The sequence below is a fragment of the Egretta garzetta genome, unplaced genomic scaffold, assembly GCF_000687185.1.
Source record: "Egretta garzetta isolate BGI_Z169 unplaced genomic scaffold, ASM68718v1 scaffold1603, whole genome shotgun sequence".
Classification (NCBI taxonomy): domain Eukaryota; kingdom Metazoa; phylum Chordata; class Aves; order Pelecaniformes; family Ardeidae; genus Egretta; species Egretta garzetta.
Genome location: NW_009259271.1, coordinates 70,527 through 85,301, shown reverse-complemented (window position 1 = coordinate 85,301; position 14,775 = coordinate 70,527). Strand labels below are relative to the sequence as shown.

Here is a 14,775-nt window from a genome sequence, read left to right as displayed (position 1 = left end):
ATTGTCAGCATCCGCTCTTGGATCCTTCTGCAAAAGTAAGTGTGTTAAAATTTAAATAAACGGGAACAATCACTTTAATGATTATAAATAGCCCCACTGCCTTAAGAGGCTCCAAGGCTAGCCAGTCTGTCTGAAAAAATAATTGATTTTTAAAGGAAATACATCCTAGCAGATAAAATTAAACTGAGAAAGCAGGAGAAATGCAATACACAACCTTCCAATACCTTTTGGTGCGGCTTTCGTCTGACTGGAAACCATGGCAGCAGCATCCGACGGCAGGCCAACGTACACGCCACCATAGTTCCTGATTTAAAGAAGCAATCAGAGACATCAGAGCTTAACTGTAACACTTCTCCCTACAATGTTGACATCACGCAGCAGCATTACGAAGACGATGGATGGTCAGAGAGGAGGGCACCTCCACACAAGGACCCTCAGAGGAGCCCTCCTTTCCCAAGGCTACGGGAAAAGTGCATATTTAATGCCACATGCTTGCTAATATGGTGCCAGGCAAAAAAACCTTGAGGCTAGCTGTTGCTCTTAAATGGGACCAAAGCCTGTGAAAGGAGCTATTTTTCACTCAAGTTCCTAACATTTTTCATTAAACCCCAACTGTGTTGTGACAATAAACCCCACTGGCCCAGCCTCTTCTAGACACTAAATACATCCAACAGAGGACAGAGCCAATCTGATAGCAACATTTGACACTGGGACCACGGAAGCACCTCACTTCAAACAACGCACCCCAATTAAACAGCGCTTTGGCCTCACCTCGTTAATGAGCATCCCCCTCCTTAGGGCCACACTTGGAGAAAACTCTCAGTAGGAAGGAGCATGAGGGTGCTAGGTAGTTTCCCAACCCTCGCCCCTTCATGGCCTTGCAGAGCGTATTTTCTGGCCCCAGGGCCTGTATGAAAAGCAGGGACTGATGCAAGAAGGTGAAAAACTAGGTCCTTAAGAGCTTCTGCTCTGCCTGGAGCTATTCAGAGAGACTCCTATTATGCTGCTCTGCCCCATTAGGTGCCAAATGAATCGTGCCTCCTCCAGCCCCTGTGGCTCTGAGTTGATTTCTGATTTGTTTGGTGATAGAGTCACATTGCCTTTGATATCCAGCCCAGCGGAGATCTCCTACAGGTGCTAATGCCATCTTCTGTGGCGGGGCTGGGGTGAAGGCAGAGGTCACCAGCCCCTACCGAGCACATTGCCTGCCGCTGTGGGATAATGCGCTCTTCTTGCCACAGAGTTCCCCAATCTCCAACTCACTAACAGGGTGGGGGGACTCATCAATACTGGGTTCTGTGTGAGATCTCCTCCTTTTGTTCCTTTTTCTCTGCTTTGGTGGTGGTGGTGGAATTAGGAGGAGGAGAGGAAGGATGTACGTCTGGCAGCAGAGCTCTCTGCAGCCCATTGCAAGTAAAGCCAGTCCCAGTAGAGCACCTACCTCCTTTTGTCGTCATCTGATACGGATTCTTCTGCTCTGTAACATCAAAAGATATAAAGCACATTAGCAAATAATTTCTTTCAGATACTCCATCACCATCTGGGTAGATTCAGGAGCAAGGGAAGAAGGGGATTAATACTGATGCTGGTTTAATTCAGGTCATCCACAATTCAATAAAGTATTCACACAGGCAGAAAGAAAGTGCCAATTTTCCAATCTAAAGTACAGAAGAAAGAAAAGGATTGAGAACAGATGCAGCTTAGTTTTCATGACCCCCACCAGTGATGCCTGAAAGTAGGTTTGGGAGCTGAAATAGGTAAATTAACACTTTTCCTGAGCGAGTCCCCAGCCTGCTCCACACGTAACAGGAACACGAAGACTCTGCCGCGTAACAGGAACGAGTCTGGGCTGCTATTCCACCAAAAGAGGACTGGAAGGGACTAGGCATCCGTGCTGGCATGGGAATGAGGATGAAGAAAGATAAACTTTGACAGCAGCTGTGCCAAAAGATGTTACAGAGCCTCTCCATGAAATGAGGTACTGTAATTCCTGAAGTCAGAGTTGTTTGCAAACCAAATAACTGTTACTAATCCTTTATAAATGGGCAATTACTTGTCTCTTACCTTTAGGGTAAAAACACAGGTCAGTCTGTAGGTCTATAGGGAGTTACTCCGGTTTGACTTCCCCCACTGAAATACTGTCCAGTGTAGCTGAACTGGTGCAGGGGGTAAAGTAATTGGCATTGACGTGAAGGCAAATACAGTATGGAAAAGATAAAAATTTTATCCTTACTCCCTGAGGGTATGGTGCCTGTGCTGCAGTCTCAGTCTGTGCCCCAGCATCAGTCTTCACACAAACCACTCACCCACCTTTGGTTAAATATTTGGACTTTGAGCTCTGCTTGCATGGCTGGTTATAGATTGGCGCAGCAGCTACGTTTTAGCTTGATCTGCAACCTACCAACCTAGCAATAAAAACAGAGGCAAGATAATTTGAGTGCTGGTAAATGCAGAGACATCCTTCACCCCTTCCCTACAGCTGGGGGCAACTGTGACAACTGCCTGAGAAGGAGACCCCCAGCGTAGCTGCGCAGGGGGCCATGAGACACGGCCACAGCGGTGCCCAGGGAAGGCCACCAGCAAGGGGGCACCACGACCCAAGCAGGGCTCTGCTGTGGAAACACTTATACACAGGCTGTTCACCCAGATATCCTCACCTGAATACTCCCACTGAAGGGCCAATTGCCTGGACTATGGGGGGGTAATGCAAAGATACTCCCTGTCATGAGCTCATCCATGAATTTCTGATCTGCTCCCCAGGCAATAAAACTGAGAACTGTCCTTTACCCAGTGTTAGGGCTGAATTTATTTTGTAGCCTCAAAAGGCATTTCTGAACTATGATATTTAACAATAATATATGACATTTCTTATTGTAATTTATTTATTCTAAGGGGTAGCTGCGCCTACTGGTTAATCGTCAGGGCTGTGTGCCATTACTGACCCCTGAAGTCAATGGCATTTTGGCCCAAGGTGCAGAGAGCTCATAGCAAGATGCAGCCTCAAATGTAAGAAAATGCCCCTTAAATCTCAGTCAGCGCTCTCCTGGGAGGCTGGCAAATGCCTTAAAAATGCTATTACGAGTTGGAAATTATCTTACATTTATCTTTCTAAGTGGCAGAACATTACAAACTCTCCTTTCTGCATCACCACAGTGAATAAGGGTACACAGGTCCTTTCAATAGCAGAGGTTTGGGGTAAATTTAAGTATGCTGCAGTTTTGCTAAATAATATCCACGCCCTGCATAGCACTGAGTGGGGTGAGCCTCCTCGTCTGCTGTCTTTGCCTACATCTTACCGCTCAAGAGAGATGGAGCAATAAAATTCTTCTCTGGTGCTCCTGCCACTCCTCCCTGGAGGAGCTAGTGCCATTTCAGAAGGCATCTCCCATCTCCTCTGACCCCATGTAGCCCGAGTCACCTCACAGTCCTCACACACGTAGCCAGGAAAATGCAGACATCAACTTTCCTCAAGGACTGTGAAGATGCTCTGCCCTAGCATGGGCCAATTCCAGCTGAAAAAAGCAGAGAGCCTGTGTATATCAGTGGGTAGAAACAAGCCCTGCATTTTTAGCAAAAAAAAAAAATTACTTTAAAAAAGGGACTTTTGGAGCCAAAAGATCACAATCAATCATTTCTGTGGAACCAACTGAATGTGTCACAGGATTGATTTTCTCATACAACTTGAAACATTTTCTATAATCCAGATTAACCATTATCCAGAGAAAATAATCCTTTAAAAGCACTGGCAACTTCATGTGCAGCTCAAAACCTCTAAAATGGAGTTGTAAGAATAATAATCAATATTGTCCAACAGGAAATTAATGTCTTTTTTTTTTTTTTTTTTAAAAAAAGCCTCTACTAGGCAACACAGCTATTTTCTTCTGTTCTGGAAATGTTTTGTAATGGGGCATCACTGGAACATTGCTGTCATTCTCTCACCAAAACAAATTATCCAGGTCTTTGATTAAGCAGATTTGGTTTTCTTAAACATCTTGCTTTCTTCCTTTCCTCTTAACAGTTACAAATCAAAGTCTAATTTTGCAATACCTTTTCCCTTAAATGCACAACAGCAAATATAATCTGGGATTGTACAGCCCACAGCTCTTGGTCTGGGTGATGACTGGGTGCAATCTCTTGCAATCCTGCTAGGAAAAATGAGGTGAACAGAGACAGAAGGAACATGGAAGCATGAGAGGGAAAAGAAAGAAAACTTCTGGTGATGGCACTTAAGGAAGGAGCCATTTTCCACCCCTTTCTGAGGACTCCTTTCTAAGCAGCATGGGAAGGAGTGCTGCTCCAGTTTATGCCCACTCACACACCTCTTTTCTTCACACACTGTAGCTTAAGGCCCCATTTTGAAAGGCGTCCACTAATTTCACATGTTCAGATGTCCAGGTGCCACCTGAGCCACTGCGGCAGGTGCTGCTTCTGTGCCCAGGCTGGGTGAACACAGGTGGCTCTGGGGAGCAGGGCTGCAGTGGCCACACTGGACCACGTGGAAGCTCCTTTGGTTTCGGCAGTGCTCCCATTGCCACATCTCCCAGACTCACAGGGAGGGTATGGGGATATGGGAGTCCAGCACATCCCTTCTCTCTCCCTCTCTACCTCCAATGCATCTTTAGCTTCTTCTTATGTCAGGGATGAAGGAAGAACCTAGCATAAAAAATATCTTTCAGTATCTCCATTTACAGAGTCCTCCACGAAGAGCAAGCTAGGATAAGCTTTTCTGCACCAGGAATAGATGGCAAAAGGAACTTAGAGCCCAGTGTGCTTTGTACGGATCTGCTGCCATGTCGCTGCATCTTCCCTCAGATGTTGTTGACATCTGCTGCAGAGGAACTGAGAGCAGGGTTTTCAGCAGGTAGCGTAGGTGGAGTCCTGTAGTCGGTAGGCGGATTTAACAGCAAATCCACATAACAGTATTCTATTTTCAGCTAGAATAAATGTTTCTTTTGGTAAGAATTTGTCTACCCCAAGAGGCTTCCTGTCACCCTCCTAAGTCTGAAAAATATACTTGCTTCAACTGTCTTTCTTTACATCCATCAGTCCTATGTCCCTTTGATGGTAAAAGAAGCTGCAATTTTTCACATAACGCTTTAAATATCACCTGGCAGGCATTCGCATTAATTCATTCCATCCATTTTCTTACCTCAGCTTTTATGGCTCTGTTTGTGCCGAGCATTATACAGACTCTTTCTAGCCGTGCTCAGTAGTCCCACCAGAAATGATTCACTAAACTTTGCACAAGTGACAGACTACTTCTCAGTTTCTCAGCGTTTCTTGGGATCAAAGGCCTGCCATTTGTATTTGATGGATTTCTTCCCCATATTCTGAAGCAGGCTTGAACCATCCTTTCCTTCCCACTGCTACTAATCTTCCTCTGAACTTAGCAACAGTCTGAATATCACCGACACTGCATTATTTTCTAGCATATACTTCACCCCTCCTATATCTAAGGTTTTCCAGTTAGCAGTGACGTACTTCTCTTTCTCAGTGGGACAGGAGCGCTGGCTGAAGCTGGCCAACAGATTCACCATTGATTCGAGGGCTGGAGTACACAGGGAGAGATCACATCCCCAGACCATACGTCCTTCTAGTTGCTGCACGGCCTTCAGTCTCACAGCACTTTGTGTAGGAAGATCATCATATCATCATCCCTGTCTCACTGGTGGAGCAACTCAAGGCCCAGAGGGCAAAGCAGCTTCCTCACGGCCACCTGGGAGGGCTCAGAGCAGGATCCAGCCCTGCCTCCTTCCACCCTGCTGCTCACTCCAGGAGATGCTGGTGCCTTGGCAATGAGTGGCAGTAAAGAAAAGAGAAATCTCTTGAGTTGGAATAACTGTATTCTCTGTCAAAAAGTATGATGTAAGTAAGGACACACCTAAACGCTTTTCTGGACCAAAGTCGATACAACTGAAATTAAATGGAGAAAAAAAAAAGTGATTTTTTTTTTTAAAGATTTTTTTTAAAATCTTTAGCTGATAAAAGTGAAAAAGGTGTAAAATAAAAGCTTGTGTGGATCTATAATGTTAGTTAATACAAATCTCTTCGTCTCCATGAAACTGAAATAGTTTTTTGGGTATTCTACTTCCTTTGTAAAAATCTGCTGTTGAATGTTAGGATGATTGATTTAGGTCTTTTCAGGTCATCGCTGCCATTCCTCACTAACAGATCTGTGTTTCTAACGTCGGATGAGAAGGCTCAACCACGCTATTACTCACACAGGTTGTTCCACTGCCTCTACTATACGTATCTGAATGAGTAATAGTTCCAGGATTGACCCTTTCCCTTTGTTGAAGTCTGCACTAGTAATTAGTTTTTTCTAAGTTATCCCAATACTTTTTTGAAACATGACAGATGATCTAACACTAACAAGTAGGATGTTCCCAGCTGAACTCCTAAAGCCTGGCCCTGAAATGCCTACACATCCATAAATGCAGTTCTACGTATAACCATACCTTTAAGCACAGAAATGTGCCTACTGAATTCATAATTCAACACGGCTTGCAATTTTGAAATTTAAAACTATCAAAGCCCAAAGATGCAGTTCTCAGTCAGTCACTTAAATTATCTAAATTGAACAACAAAAAGGCCCTGATATAAATTAAAAACAGTGGGTTCGTATGTATAAAATGCTGAGGGTGTGGATGCCGCAGGCTGTATCAAGCAGAGGTTCCTCATAACCTTGCCTTCTGTAATTTATTTATCGTCTGACACTGCAAGCCCAGAAAACAGACTGCACGGGTAGCAGAGATCTCAAGAGTATACGCGACAACAGCGTTCATCTGCCAAGTGAGACCTGCCACTTAGTTCTCAGCCGTGCTCTGCAATAGCAAGGACAAGCCTGTTGCTAAGCTCTTCTCTCACCTCTTCATCCGACTTGACAGCCCTCATTTCTACACCAGGATTCCTCTGTCTAATTAGAGTAGTTGTTCTAAATGAAGTAAATAAAACTGAAGAATGTTCCTATTGCATAACATGAAAATCTTTCCCAGGTCTTTCCCTCAGTCTCAAACTCTAGTGGCAAATACCAATACGAAACAGAAGAAGGCAAGACCTCAGGAGGACGTCTTTAATGCTTCCTTTGATAGAAAAATAAATTTATGGCTGAATAAAGCTGTTCCTGCACATTTCTACATCAGCAAATGAAAAATGGGCTGAGAAAGGCTGATCTTTTGCTGCTGCTTTTCTGAAAAACAGAAGCTGGCAAGAGGCAACAGGACAACAGAGGTTCAGACCTTTCACATTTAGAGAAAAACAGGATGGGTAGGGCTGCCCTCTGCTACTAGCATCTAAAAAAAGGGAGAGAAAGAGGAGCTGGCAGATGCTATCTGCAATGTGGAGAACACCTAGAGAAGGTGGGTACTTTGAAAAGGAAGTCTGGATGGGTTACCAGGTCTCTGGCAAATAGGGAAAATTTGCCTCAGTGGCTCTTTAAATCTCTCACAGGGCTTGGTGTAAACTCGTGTGGTCACTTCATACACTGACATGGCCTTTGGAAAAAGGTGTACTGGTACGTGACAGGGAAGAGTAGTCTGAAGTAGCATGATCACCACTGGGAGACAGCTCTCAACAGAAGCAGAGAAAAGACATTTCTGTTAGAGAAATAACAAGGGAAGGAATCTGCAGAAAAGTAAACAGGACTTGAAGTTGTTTTGTGGAGATGGAAGCTGTCACTAAAGACAATAAACATCTGGTGGCGTTGATTATATGTTAGGAGCCAGATGAATCATGTATGACTAAATCTAGTATAAGGCTAGTAGTACTGAAGATGAGTCCAGGGTTACATATTTGAAAGAGTAGAGTAAGTACTTACACATCTTTAGTAGTCCCTGTGGCACCTAGAATGAAAAAAAAGTTCATGTTTACAAGATAATGGCATAATCCTCTAAACCAACTGGTAATACAGTAAGCATTTTTTCTGTCTTTCTGTCCTAAACAACACAGAAATAGCAACAGGAATTTTCTGTTGTCAGAGAACAGGTTTCTCATGATTGTCTAGTTTATCCTTAATGATCATCTGTATTATCCCTTAAGTCTATCATGCTTAGATCTGGGCCAGGTTCTCAGTGAGTGAAAATGATGCTGCTGTGGACCAGTGCCCAGCTACAGTCACTCAGGATGAGAGCAACGTAAGAGAAAATTCATCCTTCTGAATGTTATGTGCTCCACTTTGCTCAGTCTTCCAGTGGCTTTGCCTGCTAGAAAGGCGCCGCAGCAAACCAAGCAGTTACTCCCAAATGCCTGTTTATTTTGTGCGCTTGCCATTCGATTCAGTTGTAGACTTGGCACCACACGTGTAAAATGCTGCTCCATTCTTCCTGCCAGATAAACAAAGTTTTATAAAACAACTAGACAGAGCTAATATAAACATTGGGCCACAATCCATCCAAAGCCCCAGACATCTAAAGAGATCAACCACCCCTTAATTCATCTTGCTATTTAACAAAAAAGCAAAAAGACAAAAGCTACCACCTGGCTGCCTGATCTGTGATCGATTTTTTTTTTGGTGACTCAGATGATTCTTGCTGGGAGATGGAACATTCACTCAAGTGCAAACTCTTTCCTATTCCTCCCAAGTTATTAATGCCTTGTTGCTATTGCTGGTGTATCATTCAGCTGAGTAACCAGCAAATTATCCCTTTGATTAATTACACAAGCTAGGGTAGACATTAGAAAACTTTTCACTTCTCCTTTTCCTCTTCCTCTCAGTACTTAGCTGGAAGAGGTTATCTATGAGCTCACTCAGAAGAAACTACAGTTGTCAATGCAAAAGATTTTATGGGTTTGGAGGTAGATTGAGGTTTTTTTAGCCATGGCACTTCATTTCTTGAAAAACTTTATTTTTGCTGCTGAAAAATATCCGTAAATAGCAAATATTTTTTGTCTCACTCTGATGTGTAAGAATATACCCTTGCATCCTTATTTTAAATGCAGGGCAGAAGAAACAGTCCTGCAAGACCTTCCAGCACTGACGACCTGAACGGATGGCTTGGATGGCAGGACACAGCTCCCTTTACAGCTAACTCTTGAACATAATATTGCTCCCAATTCCTATTACTTGGCTATCCCTCCTTTTCCCAGCAACAACATAGACTAGACTTGGATAAGACTGTACACATTTCTTCTGTCAGTATTGCTTCCAGAGTTGGTGAAATCTCAGTACAGCTATACATATCTGCAGAAACTCTTAATTAAGCTGGAGGGAGTACCTCTATGCACAATAAGCTCAGGTCCTCGCTTTAAAACTTTATTCCACCAGGCAGCTTTCTGAGACTTTTGGGGTCTATAGGCACATCTACATAGTACTACATATAAACCCTCCAAGTTGTGTCCAGGTGGAAAGCTGGCATTGCAGCACTGCATGCAAGCTTGATCTCAGCCGATGCAGGGAGACATTTTCTGCTACCAAGGTCAGTGCACCCAGACTCAGCTCAGCTGTGTACCTTCAGGGCACCACCCTGAACATCTAGACAGAGCCTAGGCACCAATAGCACCTCAGACAACACATGTTTTGAAAAGCCTAGCTCCACTGCTGTAGCTAGCAGGATTTTTTTCCTCTTTTTCCAGAAGAAACTATTCCTGTGCTGCACCTGTTTTGCACCAGAACCACAACTTTCTCATTTTCTCAGCCTAAGCTTACTGCAAACAAACTCAGTTTCTCCAAAAAGGTTCATGGTCCTTTGTGAGGTTTTTGCCGAGCCTTTTCTGAGTCTGAGCTGAGGTCTCAGAGCTTTGAATCCTCATTTGAAAAACCAACGCCTTCCTTGCAGGAAGCATACCAAAAGTAGAAAGTGTTTAATACACGAACTGAAACCTTAGCTGAGTGAGAAGAACTGTGTGCCTACGGTGGCGGTACTCCAGTTCCAGTCAATGACCAGACACACTTCAATGCCATGCCCGTGTTCAATGCATTCAACCTGTCCTCAGTGCATTACGGTACATGCACATTAGCACTCTGGGGATAGGAGCTGTCTCTCACCCCCATCAACTTAGGCTTTGTGCAGAGCTGTACAGCTATGAACCCATGTTTGAGCACGGAGATGTGCCACTAGCATTCACACCTGGCAGCACTTGTTTCCTTTGAATATTAGAGAACATTAGAATATTTTTCACTACTGAAAAATCACTGCAGCATTTTGAAATGCACCTCACACCAAAACATTGAGAAGTACGATAAAAACATATTCACTTTTTAAGAGATAATTTTTACTATTTATAATAAATAAACAAAACAGTTTGCTTCCTATTGTTTTTAGAAGCACGAAGAACCCCAAGTTACCCTCACTTCCACTGATGGGATTCCGTTGATCTCAAGTGATGTTATTTCTCATTTTTGTTAGCAAAAGTGAAACAAGAGCCTGGTCCAAATTCACTTCAGTACCACTAAAGTACTTGAATATAGATCGAAAGTATTTCCAGTTCACAAAGCAGTTTTCTTCCTGGAAAATTTCTGAGCTTGCGAATGAACATCACTTCAGTTAGGTGGCCCATAATTATGTAAAAACTCGTAAGATCTTCATTAGGGAGCCTGAACACTCCTTACACATAGATTTTATTTCACAAGGAACCCAACATCTCAGTTTGTACAGACGTGTTTGGTTTTAAAGTCCAATCCATTCACCCTCACTCCTGTTACTTCACTGACATATTTCTCTAACTCGTCCATGTTTAGTGAGTGACACATTATTTTATAGCTACTCAAGTTCCCCCTGCCAGAAGTTCAGCCAAAGAATCCTGTGCCACAGCAGCAAGGCATAGTGCTCTTGTAGCCACGATGTTTTAGAAATGACATGAGAAAAGTCTCACATATTTGAAAGCTTGGCCATTTTTTCCCACTATATCAGCTTGGCCTAAAAAAAGGCAGCACTTGGCCCTACAAACCTAGTCTCAATAGGCTCATGTTGGTTTGGTTTCCCAAAACCTGCCTAACCTCAGCAACAGACTGAGGGGTAGCCAGGCAGCTGTGTCTACAAAACACAGGCAGTATTGAGTTGTCCTGAATAACCTCTCTGCTTACACCACCTGTGTAGCAGGACCATAGGTGCATTTGGGCATTTTAGAGATGGAGGAGGAGGAGGAGGAGGAATATAGCCTGCAGAATAAACGAGGCACATCCAGACATACCTCACCCTGAGCCCAAGTGATTGCAGAAGAAAAACACTCTGTCTAGAGTTAGTGGAGCTGTGATCCCTCAAAAAAAACCCCATAGCATTTGAACAGTCACAAATGAAGGACAAAACCATATCCCAAAGCACCTTCCATTCAGCGAGAGGGGGGTTTGCACTTTCAAAAAAACAGTAGCTTGTTACTGGCGACCCTGCAGAATTTCAGTAACTGCAGGACAAATGCAAAAGACAGTTGAAAGAAATTGATAGCCACAGACGATACTCCTCTGTGCTGAGAAATGCATCATGAGTGAACACGGAAGAAAAAAACTTCAGGAAAACATAAAAAGGATGAGAGGCAACCACTTACATGCATAAAACCATGGATACAAAAAAATGCCAGTACCTGACTTTAGAGCAGATTATGAAATGTTTTTCCATTAATTTATAATGGGTATTTTCCTCCAATATTTTATTGCAAATACTTCAAATTGTTACAAAAAAGCAAGTTAAAAACTCAAAATTGCACGTACACACGTGCAACAGTTAAGATTACGAATGAGTTTGCTATTGTAGGCTCCTTTCTGATTTGCTTCAAAAGATAGCGGTATGGAACCAAATCTGATAAATGAATTTAAATGAAATTTAAATGAATGAATTTATTCTATTTATGCCTTGGTGTAACCAAGGACAGAATTATATCAATCTCCTTCAAACTGATTAATTCTTCAACACATCAGGTGGCAGCTTTGTGCATAGACTTGACCTGATCAAACATTAATTTTAAAAATCAGTTGGATTTTAAATAGAACGGCAGCATGGTTTCCTGGGCATTCCACCAAACTTGAAGTTAATAAATCTGTTCAAACTTGGTGTAAATTTTCTCTTTCATCATATTTTGGCTGTATTTGAAGCTCTCCACAGATTAACAGCTTCTCTGTATATTTAAATTAAGGCTAGACTGCCAGCCTCCACTGAGTACCATAATTTAAGGTGCTGTCATTGCTACTACAATTGATACAGAAAGGAGGAGGCAGTTAAAAACTGTTAGTGAAGCAACACTAGCATGAAGGGAAATACTTCATTCAGAAGAAAATGTAAATTAATGCTTAAGGGCATATTTTGAAAAGACCAAAAAAAGAACTATTTTGGAGCTTCTAAAAAAAAAAACCAGGAAATAACATGAAAGAAGGATATGTAAAGTGAGCTAACAAAACATCAGGAAAACAGCAATTTGGTAATAAAACTTCCTATGGGTAATGGGAAATGTAAAAATAAATATAATCCACATTTAACACATAAAATAGCTGGGTGACTGAAGAAGGATGTGTATCCATCAGTTTACTCGGATAACAGAAGTTGTCATACTTCAACTGAGGAGCCTTCTGCCAGTGTCTGATGCTCTGGAAGGAAAATTTAAACTCTGTGAGTTATATTGGTGTTCTGGAGTACTGCTCCACAGACAGAAATGTTATTCTAGATCACGTCTATTAGTTTAGATCTCACAGACCGTAAGGCTGATAGCTCCTCTGATCTCATTCCAGCCATGCAGCAGAAGATAATCTCATTAGCTGAACTATCATTACGTATACGTCTGCTTAAGAAAAATTGAGTTAGGCAACAATAGAAATTTTACCAGAATAAGAAAATGGGGACTAGCATAGCACGCCTAATGTATTCTGTGAAGTATGCTACAATATTCTCCTTAGTCATATAATATGACAGAGAGTGTAACAGGTTAATTATATGTTATGTACCTCTAGCTTTGACATTACTGACTGTAGAATAGTCATAACTTTAGCACGAAAGACGTAGTCATGCTGTGTAAGCCACAAAATTCATTTGTGTTTATGCAGTATTCACATCTTTTGGGAAAATATTCAGTTACACTTTCCTTAAGAGCTCTAGAATTCCAATTAAAAATGGTGCATCTTCTCCTTCCCCTACATAAAATAATTTTATCAGACACACTTTGTAAGGAATGCTAAGTGGAAAAAAATAAATAGTAGACATGTGACTTCCTACTTTTATCCCCAGTTGTTGGTTATTATAACACCGTAGATTACATAGAGTTATTCCTGACAGGCAGTGGTGGAAGTGAGAAAACAACTGGACCTTTCAGAGCTGTATTTACATAAGAAAGGTCCACTGAGTCAAAAGTAATAATTCCATTATACAAATTAAGTGTTTTACACAGCATTGGTGTTTTTTACCTCCGCTAAGCCATTGGAGATCTGTAGACTATTTCCAAAGAGTGTGCGAAATGCTACCACAAAATGCAAGGTCAAATGTATTATGGACAACAGTACAGGTAAGTTAAACTACCGAAGGGGCCCGCACCTTCAGTAAAAATAATTCATGAATCTACAAGCCAAACCTCATTAAAAATCAGCTGCCTTTAATGCAACAGTGGACGCATTGATTTAAACAAACAAACTTTTAGTTCAACATAATTCATTAAATACTACTGCTGTCAGAGTGAAGTCTATTTGGCATTTACCCATTTGTGTCCTGGTACAAGTTCCACAGGGTGGCCAGATCAATATTAATTGAGAAGCTACTACAAAGGGACTAATAATCAACTCAAAATTTTCCTCTGAACTTCTCTGATACTTGCTCTGGTGCTCTTACCCAGCAAACAGAAATGGGAGGTGAACAAGCATCATGAGGATATTCCCAGCAGCATGAAGCTATGTTGGTCATATACCGAAACCACTTCCAGTCACAGGAATGCAGGAATCAACTTTACTGCATGCAAACAGGGCAGCTCTAGTAAGAGTGCTGGAAGTTGAAGCAACTTCATATACTGCATTCTTTATGGATGAGAGAGGCCTCTGATAGATACATGATACCTAAACCCTAACTTACAATCATTTAACAGAAATCAAGTAAGCAATGAGGGCAGCAAAGCCTCCCCTTCGCCTATGAGAGTGAACTGCAGGGTTTAGCAGGAAAACCAGCAACACACCATGCAAACACACACATGTACATACAGCTTGGAGAAGGCATCATTCACGCTCAAAGGTAAGCCCAGTTCTGCAGATCAGACCTAGCACCGCCGCAGGCACCACTGAAGCTCCGGGTGAAGTAAACCAAAGCAGTGAGAGACGGAGACCCAGTGATGCCAACGGGTCCAACCACTGTTTTGCTTTCCTTTCTGAAGCGATTATGAAGCTAACAAATGTATGTGAGAGGCTTAATACAGGTACTGAAACAGGTGGCAATGTTTGCCAAGCGCAATGAGGATGAAAAATGATTGAGAAATGCTCCTATTTATAATTATACAGCGACGGTCCACTTCTCAATTTCCATCTACTTTGCTTTTTTGTGGGGGCTGAGGGGGAAGAGGAGCACAACAGCACCATCTTCCCAGGTCTTACTTCTTTTGAAAATAACCATGAGCAAACGAGGGAGCCAGCCAGACGCACCGGCCAGCGGTACACATTAACATGCAAGAAACCTCAAGCCTGGAATATCCTCCAACTTCTCTGGCAAGCGGAGGAGAAGAAGTGGCACAAATTCATTTCAGAAGTGGCGTTCGTGGCCTTATAGGGAAGCAAAGAGGATGGAGCTTACACCCCCGGTGGGATCCTCACGTCCAGCTCCCGGCCCGGGCTCGCCGTGCCGAGGACGGCTACTGCTGGAGGCGGCGACCCGGGCGGCAACG

General features: G+C 42.6%; 1 protein-coding gene across 1 annotated transcript; it reads right to left on the bottom strand.

The window, feature by feature from the left end:
- Positions 1–224: 224 nt before the first annotated feature.
- On the bottom strand, positions 225–9,677 carry CUNH12orf75 (chromosome unknown C12orf75 homolog; the record flags this gene model as incomplete). Its single annotated transcript, XM_009636097.1, has 4 exons — positions 9,644–9,677; positions 7,817–7,841; positions 1,442–1,477; positions 225–304 (listed from the first exon to the last, which is right to left on the bottom strand). Coding segments are annotated over exons 1-4 (175 nt in total), but the record flags the coding sequence as incomplete, so codon positions are not given.
- Positions 9,678–14,775: the final 5,098 nt, after the last annotated feature.